The sequence below is a fragment of the Callithrix jacchus genome, chromosome 12 (genome assembly GCF_049354715.1).
Source record: "Callithrix jacchus isolate 240 chromosome 12, calJac240_pri, whole genome shotgun sequence".
Taxonomy (NCBI): Eukaryota; Metazoa; Chordata; class Mammalia; order Primates; family Cebidae; genus Callithrix; species Callithrix jacchus.
The window spans coordinates 110,196,595-110,219,875 of NC_133513.1; the positions used below are offsets into that span (position 1 = coordinate 110,196,595).

General features: G+C 40.8%; 2 protein-coding genes across 2 annotated transcripts in view; one reads left to right on the forward strand and one right to left on the reverse strand.

The window, feature by feature from the left end:
• SLC18A2 (solute carrier family 18 member A2) overlaps positions 1–17,099 on the forward strand; it is a 39,908-nt gene extending 22,809 nt beyond the window's left edge. The window contains exons 11-16 of the mRNA XM_002807467.7: positions 4,927–5,005; positions 5,177–5,228; positions 5,863–5,926; positions 7,863–7,982; positions 8,120–8,253; positions 14,896–17,099. Of these exons, the coding sequence (XP_002807513.5) occupies positions 4,927–5,005; positions 5,177–5,228; positions 5,863–5,926; positions 7,863–7,982; positions 8,120–8,253; positions 14,896–15,000 (554 nt within the window). The 3' untranslated portion in view covers positions 15,001–17,099. The remainder of the gene's footprint in view (positions 1–4,926; positions 5,006–5,176; positions 5,229–5,862; positions 5,927–7,862; positions 7,983–8,119; positions 8,254–14,895) is intronic.
• A 1,068-nt stretch (positions 17,100–18,167) lies between these two features.
• PDZD8 (PDZ domain containing 8) overlaps positions 18,168–23,281 on the reverse strand; it is a 101,305-nt gene continuing 96,191 nt past the window's right edge. The window contains exon 5 of the mRNA XM_017963198.5: positions 18,168–22,820. Coding sequence (XP_017818687.1) covers positions 20,617–22,820 — 2,204 coding nt within the window. The 3' untranslated portion in view covers positions 18,168–20,616. The remainder of the gene's footprint in view (positions 22,821–23,281) is intronic.

Consider the following 23,281-nt stretch of genomic DNA (forward strand, 5'->3'; position numbering starts at 1 on the left):
TTCTTTTAAGGTACATGTGGATAGCTTCAGATGGAGACTCTCAGTTCTGAAACAAGCCAGCATTTTTTGTGTTCCCAACCCTTCTTAGGTGACCTTATTCTCTCACGGGCATGCAGCCCTGGGGAAGGGAGTGTCTTGCCAGAAGCTGCCCCCTGGCTTAGACTTTCCCTGTTCCACCTGCCTCCCTGCACTTGGCCTGGCTTGAGTACCAGTGTCTTTGGGTTCTGCATTGAGTTGCTGTGCTCCCTCATCAAACAATACCTAATAAAGTTCCAAATGGTGGGTGGAGAGGGAGTGAGGATGGAGAGAAACTGCTAATGGGGTGTGAGGTTTCTTTGTGGGATGGTGACAATGTTCTGTAATCAGATAGTAATGATGGTTGCACAACTCTGAATGTACTAAACACCACTGAACCGTGCACTGTCAGAGGGTGAATTTTAAACCATGTGAGTTGTGTCCTAAGACAAAACCACATATGAATTAAGAAGAGATAGCGAAGGAGGGAAGGATTCTTGGAACTAAACAGGAATGTTTCTTACGCAGAAGTAGCTCTGAACATCCTAGCAGTCAAGATGAAAGAGGAAGCACAAAGACTTCCAGAGCTCCTAAAGAAGGCATACTGCTCTGCAGGAGGGGTGGATTTATATCTGACACTAAGTTAGCGAACAGCAGATGAGAACACACCCTCCGGCCTTATTGCTCATACCTGTGCTGACTCTAGAGAGGCTGTTTCCCAGCTTTTCTTCACTCTGGTCCTTGAGGTAACATGGGTCTCTAGGTGTTTTCAGGAGGTGCCTGCTGTCCAGTTGAAGTGTGCACTGCGGAGTTGAGCTGCTGTGTTGACTGTGCATGCACTCTTGAGCTCTTGTTTATTTAGAGACAGGGTCTCATCCTATCACCCAGGCTGGAGTGCACTGGTGCAATCATAGCTCACTGTAGCCTTGACCTTCTGGGCTCAAGCTGTCCTCCTGCCTCAGCCTCCCAAAGTGTTGTGATTACAGGTTTGCGGGGTCTCCTGGCCACCTAACTGAATTCTCATCCTCTTTGAATGTGTCCCGGCCACGTGCAGGACACTTAAGATGTTTTGTGCTCAATCTCTTCAGACAAAGCCTGGAGGGTTTCTTTATAAAATCTTTAAAGTCAGCCAGAAGCCCTGGGCCATCAGGGGCAGACAGCAGAGCACAGGCTGCCTGGATCTCATCAGATTGCTGTGTGGGGCTTATCACCTGCGCCAGACGTTCACTCAACCAGCTTGCTGCACATTTCTACCACGGAGGTTCCTCCTTTCATTTGCCCCAGAGATAGACATGTCTGTCTTCAAGAGAATCGGATTTCTCTATCTGCCTCCTGCGTCAGCACCAGCAAAAGGGGAAATATCCCACCTTCCCTAGGTCTCTGTAGCTTTTAGCCCATGGCTCCCTGAGCCTGGGAATGGGGTACTGTGAGTGACCCAGTGCTGAGGGCGGGGAGCTGCCCCTGCGGCCTAGCCTCTGGTGTTTAGGAATCTTCTGTGAGCTCATTCCAGTCCAGGGTGAAAGGGAGGCCGTTCTGCTTTTATGGTTCCCCTCACTGTTTCTGGAGAAAGACTCTGATATTTGAAGTCAGAGCAAAACGATCTTATTAGCTGCATGGGTGACACAGGATTGCTCTTGCTAAAGACATTGATTTTGGACACATTTTTTAGGGGAGCTAAATATGGCAGCCCAACCATCTTTCACATGGTTCCCTTGCCAGCCTGCCCCCCGAATTCCCCATCTGCCACTTGAGGGGAAGCCCTGGGCTTGGGTAGGTGGAGAAAGAATAATTTCATGGTGTTTTCTCTATACCTGAGTTCTAGGTCAGATGGCTTCTCCAGACACTTTGAGACTTAGAGACTTACAGTTTGGGGTGAAGCCTACAAACCCCCAAAGGGAAGCTGAAACCCTGGGAAACAGGCCCCAGACAAGGATCGAGCCACACTCTTATCTTCTGGTTCTTCAGCCCCTTTGTTTTTAATAAGCTGTGGGGATGCAAAGTGGGACTGAGGGAAGGACACGGGCCTGCACCAGAAGGCAAGAGGGACTGCCAGCTTTCTGTAGCTCTGGGGTGCCAGGACTCAGCCTCCTTTTAAGCCTTCCATAGGACAGGGCAGACCATTGCCTCTATTCTGGTTCTAAGCTGAGACCTTGGCCTTCAGGGCAGGGTCATCTGGAGCTTGGAGGTAACCCAAGGACTCATTTCCACCATCACTTCTGGGGCGAATGGCCAGTTCAGCTCCCCACAGGCTTCGTGACGGCCACAGCCTCTCCCTCACTGGCTGGCCAAGGCTGTGGCTGAAGCCAAGCTGTATCAAAAGCACAAGGGATGGTAGAATCTCTCCCTTTGGTGAATTTTCTGGTGTGAGCAGGGATAGGCGAAGAGGGCTTAGGTACTCCCAAGAAGGAGAGTGTTGCCCTGCAAAAGGGAGGGTTCCTGCCATGGTCCATGGCACTGTTGCAGGCCAGTCCCAGCCAACACTTTTCTCATTGAGTCGGGCAAAGCCCCAGAAATAATTCTTGCCAAGGCTGGGTACCTGGCTCATGCCCGTAATCCCAGCACTTTGGGAGGCTGAGGCAGGTGAATCACTTGAGCCCAAGAGGCGGAGGTCACAATAAGCCAAGATTGTGCCATTGCCCTTCAGCCTGGGCAACAGAGTGAGACTCCACCTTAAAAAACAAACAAGATCTTCCAATACTAGAACTTCAGTCCCCCAGGGCAGTGAATGGCCGCAGAGAGTGGCGTCTGCCTTCTGAGATAGAGTCTGGGCCCTCTGGGTCGCCACAGACCTCTCTTTACTCCATTTTTCATTTTTTTCTGACACTGAGGCTGAATGTCACTGGCTCTTTATCATGGTATCTGCACTGCTATTTTTTTCTTGCAATTTACTTGTTTTATTCATTTATACCTACCTGGCCCTCGGGGATTTTATCCTGAGACAAAGGTTGTCATGATATCTTATTATCCAGACTAACAGTCTCTAGGCTGGTGGCAAGTCCTATGACATAGCTTGTGAGGCCAGGTTTAAATACCATCTGCTCTGCAGAGCGTGGCCAGCTGCAGTTCCAGGTCCCCAGAGCATGGCACCTGTGTGTTTGTTACGTTCCTCACTTGGCCAGGTCACAGTTTAAACGTTGTCTGCTTCTTTCCTTCAAAACACTTGCGTCAGGACCAGAACCACGTTGTCATTGTCTTTGCTGCAGGCCAGTGCTGTGCTGGGCACATGGCTGTCAGCAAATGTTTGCTCAATCAGATTACATTGAACAATTATTTGCCCACCACATATTGCTAAGTGTGACAGAAATAATTCCCTGGAAAATGAAATGAGATTGCTGTTTATTAGTGTTTCCCAGAACCCCCATGTCTAGAATGATCTGGTTTTGGATTTAGCTCATGGAGCCATTTATTTTGAAGTCCCTGCTATGTCGAAAGACTCAGCCTTTTTCTGGGTTTGATGGGACACATTCATGCTTTATCCTAAAGAGACAAGATCACACTTGCTTGTGAGTATGTGGCCAGCTGCTGAGATGAGGAGGACCTCCAGGCCCTGTGCATTTTGAGTGTAGCAGGCACTCTGTCATCGGATACCTACCTGCGTGTCAGCCCTCTGAGAACAAAGTAACTTTTACCATGTGTAGGCAAGGCTTGGAATCAAGTCTGATATATCTGATTTCAAGAAAAAAATGCTAAAATCATTAGAAGTTTGAAAAGCAGTCTCTCATAAAGAGATTTTCCTATAGTTCTAATAATGGATGAGGACCAGATAGAGCTGATGTGCACGATTTCCTGGCAGCCAAGCTGGGTCTGATATGGCTAGGCCTTTCTGTTCAATGCAGAGGACATGTTCAAGGCCACTACTGCCACCACCAGCAGGAAATCACCCTGGGTGCATCAGAACCTAGGAGATGCAGATACCCTCTATGGTAGAGCATGAAAACTTGGATAGGAGGCTGGGTGTGGTAGCACACGCTTGTAATCCCAACACTCTGAAGGGGGTGGATCACTTGAGGTCAGAAGTCCGAGACCAGCCTGGCCAACATGTTGAAACTCAGTCTCCACTAAAAATATAAAAATTAGTTTGGCGTGGTGGTGCATGCCTGTTGTCTCAGCTACTCTACTTGGGAGGCTGAGGCAGGAGAATCACTTGAACCCGGGAGGTGGAGGTTGCAGTGAACTGAGATTGTGCCACTGCATTCCACCCTGGGCAACAGAGCAAGACTCTGTCTCAAAAAGAAAACGAAAAGACAAAAAACAACTTGGATGTGAAAATGCCAGTCATATCTGACTTGGCCACAAAAAATGACCAGGTAGACATTCATGTTTCCGACATAGAAAGACGTCCATAAAGCTAACTGAAACAAGCAGGCTGTTGAACAGTAGGTAGGGCATAATCCCTTTGTTTTTTTGATAATCAAAACACAAATATATTTATATATGTAAATAAACTTACAGGGGAAAATAACTGGTGATTATCGGAGTCATGATAGAGTTTGGGGTAATTTTAACTTTTTTCTTTTTGCTTATCTCATGGTTCCCTAATTCTTTCAATGACTGTGTCTTACTTCTATGGGATGAATTCACACGTAAGGTTGCAGGTGCCGAGCTCTCAGGCAGGAGCTGTTCATATTGGCCCACGTGTGAAGCCCACCACCAGCCAGAGATGGAGGGCAGATGAAGCTGTTGATACAGAAAGGACTTTCATTTCTGGAGTGTCTCAGCAGCTTTGTGTGGACGATAAGCCACATGGGTTCAGACCAGATCCAGCAGGCGCCGGATATTAGCTGCTCGGGTGTGGGCCCCGGGGCTTCATTTAATCTGCTCTAATCAACATTGCAGTGTCTACAGTTATTAGTTTTTCTAACATGTGACTGATCTCAGCACTGATAAGGTCTCCTTTTCATACATTTACAGGCGTTGCTTTCTTGCCAGCTAGTATCTCTTATCTCATTGGAACCAATATTTTTGGGATACTTGCACACAAAATGGGGAGGTAAGATTGTATTTAAAAAACACTCATTCTGTTACAATAATATAGTTCTTTCAGAAAATTCTAAGTTGTTTCTGCCTTCGCTGTTACAAGTAATTGTTTTGGTTTCCATTGAAAGCTTGGACTGGGAAAAAAGCTAATGATCATTTCTTGATGGTGATTTTTCTTTTGCAGGTGGCTTTGTGCCCTTCTAGGAATGATAATTGTTGGAGTCAGCATTTTATGTGTGAGTAGAAGATGGCTTTCGACAAGTGAAAGCAATCTGGGAATAAAACTTTGGCTTGGGGCAGGAATCACCAAGAATCAACATTCGACTTGGTTGATATTTTATTACAGCTTTCATTTTGTTCTAATTTTTTATCATCTTATAAATGTCTGGACAAGACTTTCCAAGGGGTGTATTTCATTTTATGTCAGAAATTCTTTAAAATGTTTTATTAGGCAGTTTATGTTTAACTTTCCCCTCCATCATCTTGAGCTTGATGGTGTCTTAAACACTTCAGTACAACCAACCTGAAACAATAGTAAGATGTTTTTCTAGAATAAAATATCTTCTACCAATGACCAATATCCATCCCTCATGAAGCCTACTTGTTATTATCAAAACTTGAGTGTGGACTAGGCTGATCTTTCACATAAGCTGGTGATGAGTTTTTCATGGTGGTCATAAAACTCGTTTCAAGCTTCGACTTTTAAAGATTTGGGGGGTCTGGTTCTTCACAAACCCCACCCTTCTTCCTCCTGTTTTCTTTGGAAGGGAACAGGCATAGTGTAACCAGAGAAAACACAAGTTCAAGACTTTGAGATGATTTAAAGTTGAGTCTCTTGTTATTTCAGCGTAATGTTATTTTCTCTTACAGATTCCATTTGCAAAAAACATTTATGGACTCATAGCTCCGAACTTTGGAGTTGGTTTTGCAATTGGTAAGTCACACAAACCTTGTGGTTATATTTAAAACCCCTTTTCCACTAGGAAGGTTTTTTCTTCCTCTGGTAGACTGTAGTTCTTCAACCTAATTTTCTAGAATCTTGGAAGGAGGCTTGCAGGCAGCTTAACTAAATACAGCCTGTCATCCACTTCTGTACACTAGTCGTTTACTTCCTGAAAACCAGATACTTACAGAAGCAAACTGATATTCCATGGCTGGGCCGGGCAAACAAGGGAATCCCTTGCTCAGGGCACATTTGTGTGGACTCCTCCCTGTGAGCACGTCTTCTCATGAGGCTGGGGGCAAAGGCTTCACATATATATATTTAAGAGGTTTTAGTACAGACAAAGCAGACTGAGGCGTTGATGACCACCAATGCTGCAGGAATTTTCATAGGCAAGGAGATGGGTTTTTATAATGCTAAGAATGATGATATGTTAGGAAAAACCTTGTCACTATTTTGAGTGAATGGGATACCTTTGTCTCTTATTTATAATATACCAATTGATTGTGATAAAAGTAAGAGCTCAATCCACCCCTTGTAGAGGCAGGAACGTCATCTTTGAGTGGTACAGTGACACAGCACAGCTTTTGTTGAGGACAGATGGTAGAAGACCGCCGAGGCTGGGGGTAGAACCCAGTGCTGTACTCCAAGTCCTCCTCAGGTGGCCTTTGCCTGTCCTCTGCCTTGCCTCCCCTTGTCCTCACTGTCTGGACATCTTTTTGGGGAGGGTGCCCAGTCCCCTGGCAGCTCCCTTGCTATTCTACAGGCCTGGCAGAGTTGCAGGTGACTGAATGTCTGGCCCCCCCGGCCTGAGTCCTCTCGGTGCTTTCCTGATTTGCTGTTGTCTGGTTCACTTGTCCCTCACCACTTAGCACACTCGCATGCCTGACCCGCCTCCTGTCGGCCACACCTGGGTCACACACTTTAGACTATGGGCGTTTCCAAGGTGGAGAATACTAGGGGGGACCAGAAGGCCCCAGGACTCCAAGAGTCTGAGAGATCATCTGACCCTGCTCAGGAAACTGAAACTGAGTTAGCTAAAACACACACACACATGCCACACACACACACACACACACACACACACACACACACACTCATACACCCCCACATAAATACACATACACACACGTACACCTACACATGTACACACACACATACACATACCTACACACATACATATACATACACATACACAAATATACATAGACACACAGACACAGACACACACATATGCAAACACATGCATACAGATATATACACATACACACACACACATATACATACACACACTCCAGCAACAATTACAACCAGGATTAGAATCTTGTCTCTTGAATAGTGGGGAGCAGGTAGCGTAAAGAGGGTGTGTGTTCAGAGCTCCTGACTCAGATTTCCTGGCTCAGTGAGTGCGGTCAAGCCTTGCCTCTCTGAATATTGGTTTCCTCATCTATAAAATGGGGATGCTCATGATTGGCTGCCATGAGCCACTGTCTGTGAACACACCGGCAGGGACTCAGATGTTTGGCACCCTCCCCTCCATGTGTGTTAATGGCAGGCAGATGAGGGAAATTTCTTTCATTGAAATGATGCTTGCTGCTTCCTAATATGTACAAGGTGCCGGGGACACGGGCGAACAAAACCAACAGAGAATTGGGCATTTAGCAAAGAATGGAGAAATGAATGACAATTGAGACTGATGCTGTGAGGGAACCTCTGTATATGAGGGGAAGCTGACCTCCTCTGGGGGTCAGAAAAGGCTTCCTTCGTTCTTTCTACTCAAAGATTGTTATCACCCCAAGAATTGCAGGTGGTGATGACAGAAGGAGAAGAGCTGGCAGGGTCGTGAGTTTAGGACACAGTCCCTGATATTCAGCCCATTTTGGGTTTACATCCGTTTCTATACACTGTGTTTCCTGACTGTCCTCAGGAATGGTGGATTCATCAATGATGCCCATCATGGGCTACCTCGTAGACCTGCGGCACGTGTCTGTCTATGGGAGTGTGTACGCTATTGCAGATGTGGCATTTTGTATGGGGTACGCTATAGGTAAGGACATTGGCTTTTCATAACCTTTTACCTCAATGAACAACAGATAATGTCTACTAAAATTATTTAAATCTTTGCATGTTTCAGTCTATAAGACATTTGGAAAAAGCTTTATCTAATTCTCTATTTCCTGAAAGGCCCTTCTGCTGGTGGTGCTATTGCAAAGGCAATTGGATTTCCATGGCTCATGACAATTATTGGAATAATTGATATTCTTTTTGCTCCTCTCTGCTTTTTTCTTCGAAGTCCACCTGCCAAAGAAGAAAAAATGGTAAGAAAAATGTTCTTGATCATTTTAGCATGGCTTTCTGTTAGCTTCCTCACGGTTTTGTTCTAAAGCCTCCAAACATAAATGGTGAGAGTTCTTTTTGGTTTGTACACATAGAGCAGTTACTTCTTTTATATATTTTTTATTACCATGAGAGTTATTTCTTTCAAGCTTATGTTTATAAACTGGGAGAATGAAATTATCTTTGTACATAGATTAGCATTGGTGTTGCTCTTTTGTCAACCAAGTATAAACCTGTAGTCATTCAATTTGATTTTCTATGGTTTTGAAAATCTTGGACACAATGTTTCTGCCTCCTGTACTCACACCCAAGGTTAGCCATTTGTGGTGCTGCTTTTCTCCTAACCCTTACAGCATCCAGTAATGGTTGCCATCTTGTCCTTACTGTATGTAGAATTTTGGAGATGATTTTAGGATTTTTATGGAAAAATCATTGTATGTGTACTTTGGAGTATACGTGAACACACAGAACTATTTAATTCATAACTTTATGACCAAACTTATAGCCACAGGCAAGATATAGCATATAAAGTGTCCCTCTTTTGAATAAGTTCAAATTAATTGATTCAAAATTTGAATTTTGAAATGCATGACTCCTTTTAACCTTTCTAAGGTATTTACCTTACCCAGCAAGGAGAAGCTCAGTGTTTCTGATCACCTTTCTTTTCTGGTGTTGCCAGTTTTTAAAATAGCAAATGCTGATAGTTATTTGTCCAGGTGAAAGGAGAGTGTCTTGGATTAAGGATGAATGAGATGAACAAGAAGACATGGCATTTTTGCATTTGTGAATAGAAGCGAGGTTTGTTTGTAATGTTCTCTTGGAAGTACATCAGAAGGTCTTTCTGACAGTGAAACGAAATGTATCTTAATGCTTTGGTATTTCCTGAACTGCCCTTTGATGCTTTTCCCCAAAAGGAGATTTAAAGGCAAACCTTAAAATAAGACTATATGCAGCCGATGTTTGTCTCAGGTGTTTTTTACATTCATTAATTAATTCCACATATTTTGAAATCTATTAAGCACTGGGCCCTGGCCTTGTGCTCTTTATTTTCAATAGGATTTAACCTAGATACTTTTGAGTAATGCATGGCCCATCTGACTCATGGAAAAGGTGTGGAAGGTGCTGTGGAGGTAACTCAGACAGACGCCATCCCCTTGTCCTTCCTCCTGCTTGCTTAGATGCTTCCCTAGCTCTGAAAACCACAGCCCTTTCTCAGCCTTCTCTTAGGAGACACCTGCTTTCCAGCTTGGGTGTGTAAATTCCAGATATGTCTTTGCTTGGCTGACCCTAGCACAATACCTTGCCCGAATGGAGTCAGAAAATTATCAGCACAACTGAAAACTGCCATTGTGTTGCCACAATAACAGTTTAAGGCTGAATGAAGGTTATGCTCAACATGTTTGACCAAAAAATGTATATATGTGTATTATGTGTGTGCGCGTCTGTGTGCATGTATAAAATCAGCTACAAATGCTCCTGTAGCCCAGGAGACTGAAGACTCCTGGGAGATAGTTAAGGGCTAGCATGGGCATGGGAGCCAAACCAGCCCCGCCATGTAGAGGCTTATGAGTCTTCGTTTCCTCCTCTATTGCATGGAAAAATGATAACATCTACCTCCCAGGGCTGTTGTGAGGATTAAATGAAAGAATCCCAAAGAGTGATTGACCCTATGGCTCAAAAAGTGTGTTCCTACTTCCAATATCACCCCACTCTTTCCTACTTGTCTATCTTCCCCTGTCAGTCCAGCAATACCTGAATTCTCTCTCTTTTTTCCGCTCTGTGATGTGAGTTTCCTTTTGCTATACAGACCCCAGAACTGCCGAATGGGATCCCCTTGCCAAGCCGGCAAACATTAGTGGCCGTTGTGGTGTCTGTTTGCAAACAGCAGCCTGATGGCTTATCTGCGGCCTTTGGGAAATGAATGAGGTCAGAGGATGAGCAGGGAATGTGTTTGCCCAGACAACTACCACTATGTTCTGCAGAAGGCAGGCCTCAGTACCCCTCCCTTTTCCCAATTTAAACAACACTTTAGTTCCTTTTTTATTTAAATGCTGAAGGAAGTGAAAGAGGTGATCTTGAAAGGCAAAACAGTAAGAATTACAGGTTTCCAGAAAGCCACTTTCACTGCGAGGTGTTACCACCCTTAATAAGCACCTGCAAGATAAATCATTAAACACTTGAGAAAGTATGCATCTCAGTGCCCATCAATGGTGCCCATAATTGAAGGCATCATGTCGGATGCCATTTGAGTGGCCTAATGGTGACATTTGAGAGTGGCGACCAGCAGCTGCTGCCTACTCATCGTGCAAGCAGAGCAGGAAGCCAGCGGTGGTGGCTGACAGCACCTAATGATAAGGGGGCATGCAGGCAGTACTGCAGTGTGCAAGGGAGGAGGAAGAATCGATGACCGTGCACTTGAGAAACCCCAGAGCAGACAAGTGCTGGCGTTCAGGATGAGCAGTTGCCAAATGCTTGGGGATGTGAGAGCCAGAAGGCATATGACTCTTAGCAAATAATTCTTCCATCAGACAGCATCATGATAACAAGGTGTTTGGACTTAAGCTGTTTTATATTGTAGGATCTAATGCTGTTTTCATGTATCACAAGTCATAGAATCATGAACTAGTTTGTGAGCATGTGAGTTATCTTCCATTTGGTTTATTGAATTTCCATTTTTTATAATCAGCTTTATCAGTATAGGTGGAGGAAAAAACCTGTTACTCAGCTCCCTGTGCTTATATAGGAAATATCAACATTACCATTTGAGGAAAATTGTTATAAGACATGGTAGTGCTTCACTCTCAGAATTTCCCGTTGAGAATAGCTGTGTTGTAAATTTTTTTTCCCCAGGTTGAAAAATTATTTTTAAAGACAGGGCACACTTGTTAATTTTACTCTTGAAGTTTCTAGTTGTTGCCCAGACAAGAAATTAGGTGGTTTGAGGATTGCAGCTTTCTTTTTCTGGATGGCTCTGATAGTTGTTCCATAAAGCCCTTCCAGCAACAGCTCTGTTTTCTGGATGCCATGGGTGGGGCAAAGATGGGGGCGGGGGCGGAGGCTGCTGAGATAGAATACATTCTGCATATGATAAGCTGTTTATAGAAATTTGTCCCTTTGCAGGTATTTAAATAGTGGATGCAAAACCATCATTGTTTTTCTAGTTATGTTGAAGAGAATAAAACTTTCCTAGTCAGAAGGCCTGGTACCTACCAAAATCTTGAAGACTTGAGCTCTTACCTTTTAGTGCTTTTATGGGTTCACTACCCCAGCTTCGTATTTGTATTACTTTACTTTTCATTTGGTCCACCATGTTTTTTTGTTTGCTTGTTTTTTTGCCACTTAGGAGATATTGACTCATGAAAGGGGCATTTGGAGGGGCTGGGGCTCACCTCTTAATAAGTGGGCTTTGCCCTGAATTCAAATGCCAATCCCTTCCCATTGATTTTTCTCTTCGGTTGAGAGTTGAATACATCTTCCTCCCCCCAGCAGTGTGTGGAGAGCAGGTTTAATTTACCTGCCTGCACTGCGGCTGTCCGACTTGCTCCCCATGCACCTGACTGACCCTCTTGATGCTGTTCATGCCACTGTCTTCATGCCATCTGGCTTATTTAATCATGTATAACTTTTTTTAAAGTACAATTATTGCACAATAAATCTTTCAAGAGGTTTGGAAGCCAGTGAGCAAGGTTTTAAAGGCTACAGAACATTTCAAGGAGGAACATTTTACCTGAAACAGGATGTTAACAAATATGGTTTGGGTGAATTGACAAATGCTGATCAGTTAAGTCTGCATAACGCCAAATAATCAATCTGACTGAACTGCTTTTTCTGCAGTGCAGTTTTTGCGTTCATATCATGTGCCCAGTCCTAGGTTCCGGGGTTCTTAAGATGCCATGTTCATACAATTCAGGTCTAATGTGGATGAGCCAAGAGATGGAAGGCAATTAGAAATAAGATAGTGATGACCATTCTTTGAGGTGACCTGGCTGCCTGGGGGCCATGCAAGGATCAAGGCCCCATGCCCTGTGTTCTGGTTGGGCATCCCAACTGGTATCTCACTGTGCCTCCTCAGCAGATCTCTGTGGTGGCCAGGCTGGCTTACTTAGTGTCCTGCATGATAAATAACTCATGTTTTACTCATTGCCACCTCCCTTGCTGTCCAACTCTTTCCCATCGTTCAGGGTTTACCTCAAATCCTGCCTCTACAGGATGGCTTTCCCTGGGCACTGAACCAGAAGTGAGCACTCCACCTGGGACCCTGGAGTCCCTGTCCTTGCCCATGCAGGGAGGTAACTAAGATGCTGCAATAGGACCTTAAGGGCACTGATGTGCAACACCTAATAGGTGTCCCGTCAGTTGCTGTCAGCCAGATGACAGTGCTATAGTCTTAGATAATGCCATGTAACTAGGGCAGTGTTTCTCAAAGTTTGTTGACATCACTGTCATGTGAGGACAGGGTCCTGGACTTTCATTTCTTAACCGGCTCCATCTCTCCATCCCTACATTTCCTCGAGAATCATTAATCTGGGGAGATGAGACATCTAGTTATTAGCGGGGGTTAAACCTTTGTGTCACGAGGGGAGAATGGACCTGATGTACAAAGTCTAGTGCCGCCATTATTTTATTTTAAAAATTGAGCTCTTTATTGAGTTACTTGGCAAGCAGCATAAAAAGAAACAGTTAAGTTAGAAGCTGACAGGTTGAGCTGGAAGCCTAACTTAGAGGGCCAGGAAGTCCTTACCTTCACATGTTACACAGATCACTGGAGAATGTCTTGGGAAATGATAAATGGGTTAAGCACTGAGTGGTGTCTTATCAAATCTGGGTACAAGGGAGCTGGGAGTAAGCTAACAGACAAGATGGGCTGCAATAGGCCAACATCACACACATTTTAATCTATTTAGATTTGCAAACTGCAAAAAAAATGTTAGGGGAGTAGTTCACATGGAGAAAAACTCAAGACATACCTGATAACTCCTTTTAGTTGCACATAACACCCTTGCCGTCCTCTGTGCTCATCCAACTACTGTGGAGTGCTGCAAGTGGCTCCTGTCTGCTCCATTCTAGCTGTACATCCCTTGGTCAAATTCCTTAACTGCTCTGCGCCTGTTTTCTCACTTCCCAAAAAGGGTTATTCAGAAAACAAAAAACAGCTGTTGCTGGAAGGGCTTTATGAAACAACTGCCAGAGCCATCCAGAAAAAGAAAGCTGCCTCTAAAATGCTTAGCATGGTCTTGGCATAATGTCAGCTGTGTTATGAAATATAAGGAAATACTTATTTGAGAATCTGATATGAAAGCAGAGCAGCATGTTTTGTCAAAGTTTTTACATTTTCAGTAACAATAAAGGAGGACACGAGAGTTTCATGCTCATCAGAAGATTTTTAAAAAAAATTATGTATTTAAGCTAGAGGACAGCCAGGATTTGAGGAGAGGTAGTCTGGAAATCACATGTGTGAAAAAATAAAAGCTCTAGCATGCTTTGCCTAAGAAAAAATCTATGGGCCATGACAATATCTTAAAAGATTGGGGGCCAGGCATGGTCACTTGTACCTATAATCCCACCACTTTGGGAGGCTGAGGCAGAAAGACCACCTGAGCCTAGGAGTTCGGGCAGCCTGGGCAATATAGTGAGATTTTATCTCTAAATCAAACAAACAAATGTAGCCAGGCTTGATGGCACATGCCTGTAGTCCCAGCTCCTTGGGACTGAGGTGGGAAGGGGAGGCTGAGGTGGGAAGATGGCTTGAGCCCGGAAAGCAGCAGTGAGCTGAGATTGCACTATGGCATGAGTGAGACTGTCTCAAAAAAACAACAACAAAAGATTGTAAAGGTAGTCTGTGAAGATATCAGAACTGTCTGGGTGCAGTGGCTCAAGTCTGTAGTCCCAGCACTTTGGGAAGCCAAGGAGGGCAGATCACATGAAGTCAGGAGTTTGAGACCAGCCTGGCCAACATGGTGAAACTATGTCTCTATTAGAGATACAAAAAAATTAGCTGGGCGTGGTGGTACACACCACCCCAAGCTACTTGGGAGGCTGAGGTGGGAGGATTGCTTGAACCCAGAAGGCAGAGGTTCGTGCACTCCAGCCTAGGTGACAAAGCAAAACTTGTTTCAAAAAAGAAAAAAGGTATCAGAACCAGATTCATGAATGCAAACAATGGAAATGGGTTGTAGTCTAGACTTAGGTACATTTCTCACATATGAGAGCTTCTCTCATTAAGGAGTGAGCACATCCTTTCAAGGTGTGTTATCACAATGGTATCTGTAAACAGAAGTTGGACTGGGTGACCTCCAGGATCGCCATACCTCAATTCCAAGATTCTAAGTATAACAAACCTAACCTGCCTGTCCCTTACTTCATAGAGTATAAGTTCGCAGAGTTGACTTATGGCCCCTGACAGGTATAATGAAAATACTGCAGAGACCACTTCTGCTGTTTCCAATTGCCTGGAACTTTTAGAGTGTAGAACTACAAGTCTTTTAGGCCAGGCACCTGGTGATTGCTCCAAATAGTAAGTAATAGTACATAGCTTTCAAATTAATAATCCTTAAAAACAGTAGGTTAAAACCATCTTATCTTTATGAAACAAGTTGATATATTTGCACTTTGTTCTCTTTTAGGCTATTCTCATGGATCACAACTGCCCTATTAAAACAAAAATGTACACTCAGAATAATATCCAGTCATATCCGATAGGTGATGATGAAGATTCTGAAAGTGACTGAGACCCTCAAAAGTCATCAAAGTATTTAATTGCATAAAACAGTGTTTCCAGTGACACGACTCATCCAGAACTTAGTCAAACCATCCATTTCTGGTGAAAGAGTAAAACCAAAGGTTATTATTTCTTTTCCATGGTTATGATCGATTGCCAACAGCCTTATAAAGAAAAAGAAGCTTTTCTAGGGGTTTGTATAAATAGTGTCGAAACTTTATTTTATGTATTTGATTTTATTAAATACCATACAATATATTTTGATGAAATAGGTATTGTGTAAATCTATAAATATTTGAATCCAAACCAAATATAATTTTTTTTAACTTACATTAACAAACACTTGGGCAAAAAGTCTTTTTTTTTCTGAATATTGGAAATGAGTGTTTAAAATTAAAGCACATATTATCTCTGAGACTCTTCCAACAAAGAGAAACTAGAATGAAGTCTGAAAAACAGACAAGTAAGACAGCATGTTATATAGTAACACTGAACGAGTGTTATTTAACTTGCAGATACTATCAATACATTTATGAGTTAAAGAGCTAGTTATCTCAGGTGTAGAGGACAAGAACTTGGGTCAGTTATCTTTTGGATCCATAAATCTTAGCTGGCGTTAGTTTTCTATGTAATCACCTACCTAGAAAGAGAGAGTTATAAATTATATGTCTACATGTTATGTGGTTGGCAGCAAACATTAAAGCCAATAAGTGAAAAAGAGTAAATGTTCTGAAAGCAGAGAAAAGCAACCAAACGTATTGTTATGAACCAAAAGCTGGGAAAGATGCATACTTGACTAGATGAAAGAAAATTGAGGGTATATGTACTTTATACTGTCAAGGTTGTTTAAACATGATAAGGTTCGTCACCATCTACTTCAAGTTTTAGAAAAAGAAACGAGGCTAGTAACAGCTGCTCTGACTTGAATATCTGACTATATCTTTGATCTCTTTGTAGATCATCCAAGTGTTTTCTAGGGATCTATTTAATTTAGATTGTCTGAAACATTTTTTAGACTTGTGAAAGTTATTCGCATCAATGTGAAGACAAATTTTAAATGAAGATTAGGAACGAAATTATGTCTTTAATCATGTATTAGAAAAGAAGTAAAAATAGTATGGTCAGGCAGAAAAGAAAAATGAAACATCTAAAAATGTGTTAACTATATTATCTAGTGTGCAGTGTAGTTTTTCTAAGCATGACAACATTGATGTGCCTTTTCAGTATAACGGCAAATACTGTTAGTGAACATAGTCAATTTATGTTGTTTTGTATGAGATATGACTGGGTATAGTGTGAAATGTCTCTAATAATACTTGCTAATCCTGCAGTTCTGTAATCATAAACAAAAATTAGTTTTGTTAAGATTGTGTTTGTGTTAACTTGGACATCAAGGAGCAAAGAACTTTAGAACAGACTCCTCAATCTTGTGGCTTTCTTATTCTCTAGTAAAGTAGCTAACATTTCCTTTGTTTCATTGTGTTTGAAGCAAGCAAGCTTCCAACTCACTTATTTGGCATTGGGCAACTTGGGCAAGTCTGCTACTTTGGAAGAGGCTCTGGAGGAACTCTCATATGGCTAAAAAGGCAGGCTAGTTTTTTACTTCTACAGGGCTAGAGCCTTAAAAACGAACGTGCTACAAATTGGTTCTCTTTGAGGGTTTTTGGTTCTCCCTGACCCCAATACTGTATACTTTATTACTATTTTCTTTTTACCTTTAAGGCTCTTTGTCTTTCTTCAAGAACGCCTGACAAAGGTATGCCTGCTATCGATCCCTTGAGATAAGATAAAATATAAATAAAACCTTCAGAACTGTTTTGGGAACAGAAGATATGTTGTACTTGGGGAAAACAATTACAAGTTCTTTTATATGACTAATACTCTTGGTTAGCAAGACTAAAAAGAGGTGTTTTTTTTAAAATGTACGTACCAAAACAAACTACAGCTCTCTGAACATTTATTTTTTGAACAGAGGTGGTTTTTATGTTTGTACCTGGTAATACAGATATAAAAACCTTAATGAGGTAGCAATGAATATTCAGCTGTTTGACTGTTAAGTGCATCTGTCCATGTTTTAGCAAGTTTACTTAATAAATCTTCTGAACCATGTACTGTGCCTATTTGTATTCCTTTATAAACCAAATGTTGTTGGAATAAAAGATAAAGGTATTTTGACTGTGGATATCTAATTAAATACTATTCTACTGTGCTTGTAGGTATCAGGTAAAAGCAACTTCAGGTTAGCTTGACTGTACTTTTTTTGACTTTCCACAATTTATTTTAAATTGAGATCTGTAACCAGCCGCATTCAGTATGGGGAAAAAAACAAGTTATCCTTGCATCTATAAACATTGTCCTGATGGTTGTCAATAAATAACCATATCTGATGAAAATAGCTGTAATATCCAGCCATTTGACATAATCCCTGGGGAGTTTCATAAAACCCTTGAAATCAGATACATTTTGAATGGTGTACACACATGGGTATCTTCCTGGGGTGAAAGTCCACATATTTAATCAGATCTTAAAAGGGGATCTATGGCCCAAAAGGAATTAGGGGGAACCTCTTCTCTCCCCTCCCCTCCCGCCCCGTAAGAAAAGCTGTTACCTCAATTTAGAAATTAAGACAATATTTTTTAAAGTATGTATTTAAAATTTATTCACTTTTAGGGGACTTAAGATTTTATTATCTATTAGGAAGAGCCAAATATTTCCAAATTGCTTTCAAAAAATTCAGCTATACATTTAGAATGCGGTAGTACCCCTTCAAAATTTTTAGACTGTATTTTCTCCTCACAGCATCACAAAATAGCCACATATTTCAAGAAGTTCTGATGTTGAATATGAGGCTTCATATGAAGAAATATAGCCTACTATGATGCTAATAATGGTATAATGTCGGTCAGTTTGTCTAAGCCATTCCTTCAGCTAATACCAATGTAGAAAACCCATTTTAATGTCTAATAATTACTAATTCATAGCCAAAGAAAATCCATAAACTTAATCCATAAAGAAACAATAGTTTAAAATGTTTTGGGGTAGTCTGCAAAATAGCAATTTTGTTCAGCAAAAGTGGACTGTTATGCTTTTCTGCATGGCCAAATTATACCAGAAGATAATTCCATAGAGATGCACCAATCACCTTTTTTTAGATGTCATCAAATGAGGATATTCTTGTTTTCTGTGGTAGTCTTATCTTTATTATTATTTTTTAGCTATTGATACATAGCATGGCAGCAAGATTACATCAGTAATGTAATATACAGCTTTTTTTCATTGAAGCTTTTTACCTTACTATACTCTAGGCTATTCAGTGTTCCCCTGCTTGCACTAAAGTACAACTATGATGTCTCTACTGCCTCTCCCAATGAAATATAAAAATATTGCACTACATTATAGGTATAGTTTACAAATGTCATTAGCAGCATTACTGAGCTTTCTATAAATGTGGTCTGCAGAGTTACATACTTTTAAAACATGAGTAGATTCTTATGAAACCAGTTTTGCATTATTTCAACAGCTCTTTCAAATGCATCAGTTTCAGCAACATGCTTGACTATCATTGAAACTTCCATGATTTAATCAATAAACACCAGCTACTTACAAGTACTCCACCTTCCAGATTATCAATGGTAAGTTATTTTTATAAAATGAAATGTGGTTACACACTGAGCAGATTGCTTCAAGTGTAAGTTATGGAACAATATTTTAGCTTTCAGGGAATTTGGCATGTAAAGTCTTCTATAGCAGTGTTCTTTTAAAGTAAGAGATCACACTTAAATAATAAAGTATACTGGGATATGTTTTTGTTATAAACGTGGCTAAGAAAGGTATTTAATACCTGAAATTTTTACTTAATAAAGTAACAAAAGGTATGAGACTTGGCTATTGATTTTTAAAGTGGAATAACTTTTCTCCCCTCAAAAATGTCTTTCTCACTCATATAAATAATGCCTTTTAGTTGTATAGCTTTTTACTGTCCAAAGCCATTTTGCAGTTATGCTGTTTTCCTCACAACAATCCTGTGAAATAGGTAAAGTATTAATATTCCCATTTTAGAGGTGGGTAAACTGTGGGATTGAGCCCTTTTATAACTGCCTATGCTTGCACAGTTCATTAATGGAAGGGCTTGAACTTAAACTCTTATGGAGTCCTGGACTCCATACCTGGGCCACAATCCGTAATATTATACCATGCTTTTCCCTGCTAGCAATAAAAGCTGCTCCATCTAGTTTTAAATTCATGTCAGTTTCACTATATAGCAATCATCATAGCAGTTACTGACACAAGGGAAAAACATATACTTGTTTATTTTATAGGTATACAACAGACTGAAACTATTAAGGTACCCCAAGAGCAGTCAAGCTTACTTGTTTTCCCTCAGTCAGAGTTACTAGGATCCGTAAAACGGATCCAGTGTGAGTAGATCTTCATTTTCAGAGAACTGGTCCCAATTCCTATGTATGTATACTGTCTATTTTTGTCTTTCTTAATGAAGATAGTCTGAACTACAGAAGAATTCAAAATGACTACCATTCCTTTATGCCTGTAAGATGCCAGATAAAGCAATAAATACATTTTGCATGATTCCTCTCCTTCACGGAATACTCCTACATGAAAATGTTTCTAAAACAAAACCAGTTATCAACAAAGTAATTTCAAAAAGAGTCCTCCAAAACTTTACCCTTTCACATGCTTTATTTCCTATGGGAGAACTGATGAAAAATAATCATAAATGTTTAAACTTTTAATTATAAATTTAAAATTTCTATTTAAAAGGAAAGCATCAATATTTTAAAAGATTATATTTGAAAATGCTACGTGTTTTTCAGTAAGTCTTATTATCCTCTCTACAAAATTCTTGACTAACTGCATTCTACATTTATTTCCTATTACATTGTCTTTCAATGTAGGCTCTTCAAATTAATCACATTTTTACCATACTTCAGCTGCACAAAAGCTTTAAAAAAAATTTCATAGAAGTATCGAAAGCAAGCAATATATGTAAAAAAAAATTCTTTTTTTTATCAACACAACAGACTAAAGCTGCAGCATCTGCTTTCATGATACATTTGGCAAAAACAAAAAGTAGCCCCAAACCCTCAAAATAACAAAAATGTCGAGCAAGTAGAGATGATAAACTTCATAACACAAAAGAAAGCTTCAAAACCTTTCCCTCAATGATTGCTATTGTCAATTTGGGCATGCAGCAAATTTGTTATAACAAATTTGGAAATGAAAACATTTCAAGAATCTAGACAGTAGGTATGCTATTTAACACTGATTCAAAAACCAAGAGGAAAATAACAGAAGGGGACTCCATACATACATAAACATGAAAAGTTAGCTTACATAATTACATAATTAGAAAAGTTAAAAATAAATTAGTAAAAATAAATTCCCAGTATAAACCCAAAAAGCATAGCTATAAATGCAATCCAAAACAACCATTTAGTGAGCTGGTCATGTTTTTACTGGAAAAAAACCTTTTCCTTTTTGTTCTTACACAAGCAAGTAACTGGAGAAGCAGGCCAAAGTGCATAAGAGGATTTAAACATGGTTGTATCTGTGGTACTTTAGATGCAACTTTACCCCATTCATTTGAAAGTTTAAATAGACCTGTCTGTTACACAGACTCGGATGGGCCAAATAAGTCATCTGATATGCTGCTGAATGGCTGAGAGTCTATTAGTTGGCTTATTTCATTATCAAGGTCTTCTTCTGTATCATCTGTGTACTTGCTTATTTTTTTGGAGTGCTGGTCTAAAGACAGACTTTCTAAAGTTTCTATATCTTCAATGCCTGCTCTGTAGTGGATCATAAGAAGGGTTAGAGCTTGTAGCCTTTCACCTGATTTAGTTAAGGCAGCAGAAAGAAGTGATTTTTTCCTTGTATCAGTTGTCTCTTTTTCTTCTCTAACAAGGGAATTATTGTGTTCCAACTCCTGATCAATTTCATTCTGTAGCTTATCCAACATGAACTCTAGTTTCTGGATCCTTTCCTCCGTAGGCAAGCCTCTGTACAGATCACGACCAATTTCCTTAACTGCAATGAACACACTGTCATCCAGACCACCTTCTTTTCTCACTAACTTTATTCCTGTGTTGTTTCCCCGTTTAGAAGGACTATTTGGACCACAGACCTCTGTGTCACTGCCTTCGTTGTCTGATGTATTGGGTGTGTGTTTCGGTGAAGGTTCCACGAGATCAGTTCCTGGTTCAGAAAGGCGAGTTTTAGAGACTTGGCGCAAATTTAATAAACGAGAACTAGTATTGATAATATGCCTTGTCAAACCTGTTGTCTTATTGACTGACTTGCTAGCTTCGGCATCAACACGAGGAGGCAGGCCTAAGAGGGTTTCCTGGCCTTCCAGCCTGAGGTTTTTCAGGGTCCTGTCTATTCGCCTATCAGTTGCTCCACAAACAGAAGTCTCAGCTAGACACTTTTCTTGACATTTTTTATGGCAAACATAAGCACAAAACATACACTGGGAAGCTGCTTTAGTCCAAACTTTTTTCTTACAGTAGTCACACCACGTTGGGTTCTGGAACTGAGTATCCTGGAAACTGTGTTTGTTTTCTGTTAAACCCATCTGTCCAACAAATTGTTCCTCTTTAGGGAGAGCAGAAATTTCTTCAACCAAATGGGGTTCTTTTTCTTTCTCTATGTTAGTAACTACATGGTGGTCTGATTCTCCTTCTTTCAAATATTTGAAGTGAATAGTTATGTCACCATAGCAAAATTTGTCATTGAATCCCTTTTGCATACTCAGATTGCGCAGTGCGGTTCTAGTGACTATAGCCTTAGGTGAAGGGGCTTCCAGTCTGAATTTGGAAAGGTATTCCATGTTTGATGTAGCTAGGCATCCTAAAGCCACATCTTCAAGTTTTAAACTAACATGTCCCAAACAGATGAGACCTCCCAACTTAAAAGGATCCCTGCACCACAATGCAATGTTTAAGTACCTGTGGCAGGCTTCTATGTCAAACAAACAGGATGCTCTGGTTCTTGTCCATTTTCCCTGCTTATTACGATAAAGAATTTCTGATGATTCCCATGTTTGATGGTCGTCTGAACCATCCTTAGTAGGGCAGGAAGTTTCTGAAGTGACATCTTTGGCCACTTCTTGCTTTGTTAAAAACTGCTTAGATGCAGATGTATCATCTATGGGATCCACATTTTTTGCTTGCTTTTCAGCAGATTTATCTACAGGAGGAGGAGGCAGCACCTTCTCTGGCTTTTCAACAAGAACATCTGGTTCTGCCTGATTTGGAGCATCAGCGGAAGGCAAAGGAATTTTCACTTGTGGTCGTGGTGGCACAGGTGGTTTGAAAGTGGATCCTTGGGTGGGTTTTGACACTTGTGCTGGGTCTGTAATCTCAGAAGTTTTTAGGGGTGGAGGTTTATTTCCATCTTTGGGTTGAATTTTTGGTGGTAGTGGGTGACTTCCTATAGCTAATTTACGGTTTAAAACTGGTGATATAGCTCCAAGGGGTTTAATAGAAAGTGTTGTTGGAGTACGTTTGGGACTATGACTTAATGATTGTGCCTCATCTTTGAACTCATTTTGTGCTCTGACATCACTTGCCAAGTCTTCAAATTCAGAATCCAGCTCTCTACTTTCAGCATCTACTGTCAACCCGGCAGCTTCCTCTTCATAACCTGGTTGGCATGAGCTTGACAAAAAGTTTTCTTCCAACTGGCCAAAGTTATCTTGTAGCACTGCACCTTGATTACTCTGGCCAACAGGCCTTTCATAGTACACCAGGACTCGGTCACCAGCCTGCTTGATAAGCTTCAACACTTGCAGTGTTGATGTGATTTTCACACCTAGTTTAAGATTTTAAAAGGGAAAATGTAAATTATTGCAAAATATGTATAATGAAAAATGCATATGCATAAATATGCATAAATGAAAAATGAGTCCATCTAATGATCTACAGTAGACAAAAACTTCAACTCAATCTAAATTCATTTTCTATGACTCAAAAATCTTCCCTTGTCTCATCTATTCCCCAATAATCAAGTGTTTTGTGGAGATAGCCATTGTACCTCTTCCGTCATTCAAGTCTGGAATTTTCTTTTGGAATATTTCAAACATATTCAAAGGTTGAGGAAACAGTAAAATGAATTCTATTTTAAGCTTCAAATATAACATTTTACCAATCTTATTTCAACCATCACCAATTCCAAATATTTAAAAAATATAGATTCATATAAATGAATCAAAGCTACAGCAAAATGTTTTGAAAAATATCTGTTGACATGGGCAAAATTTATAACATGCTAAA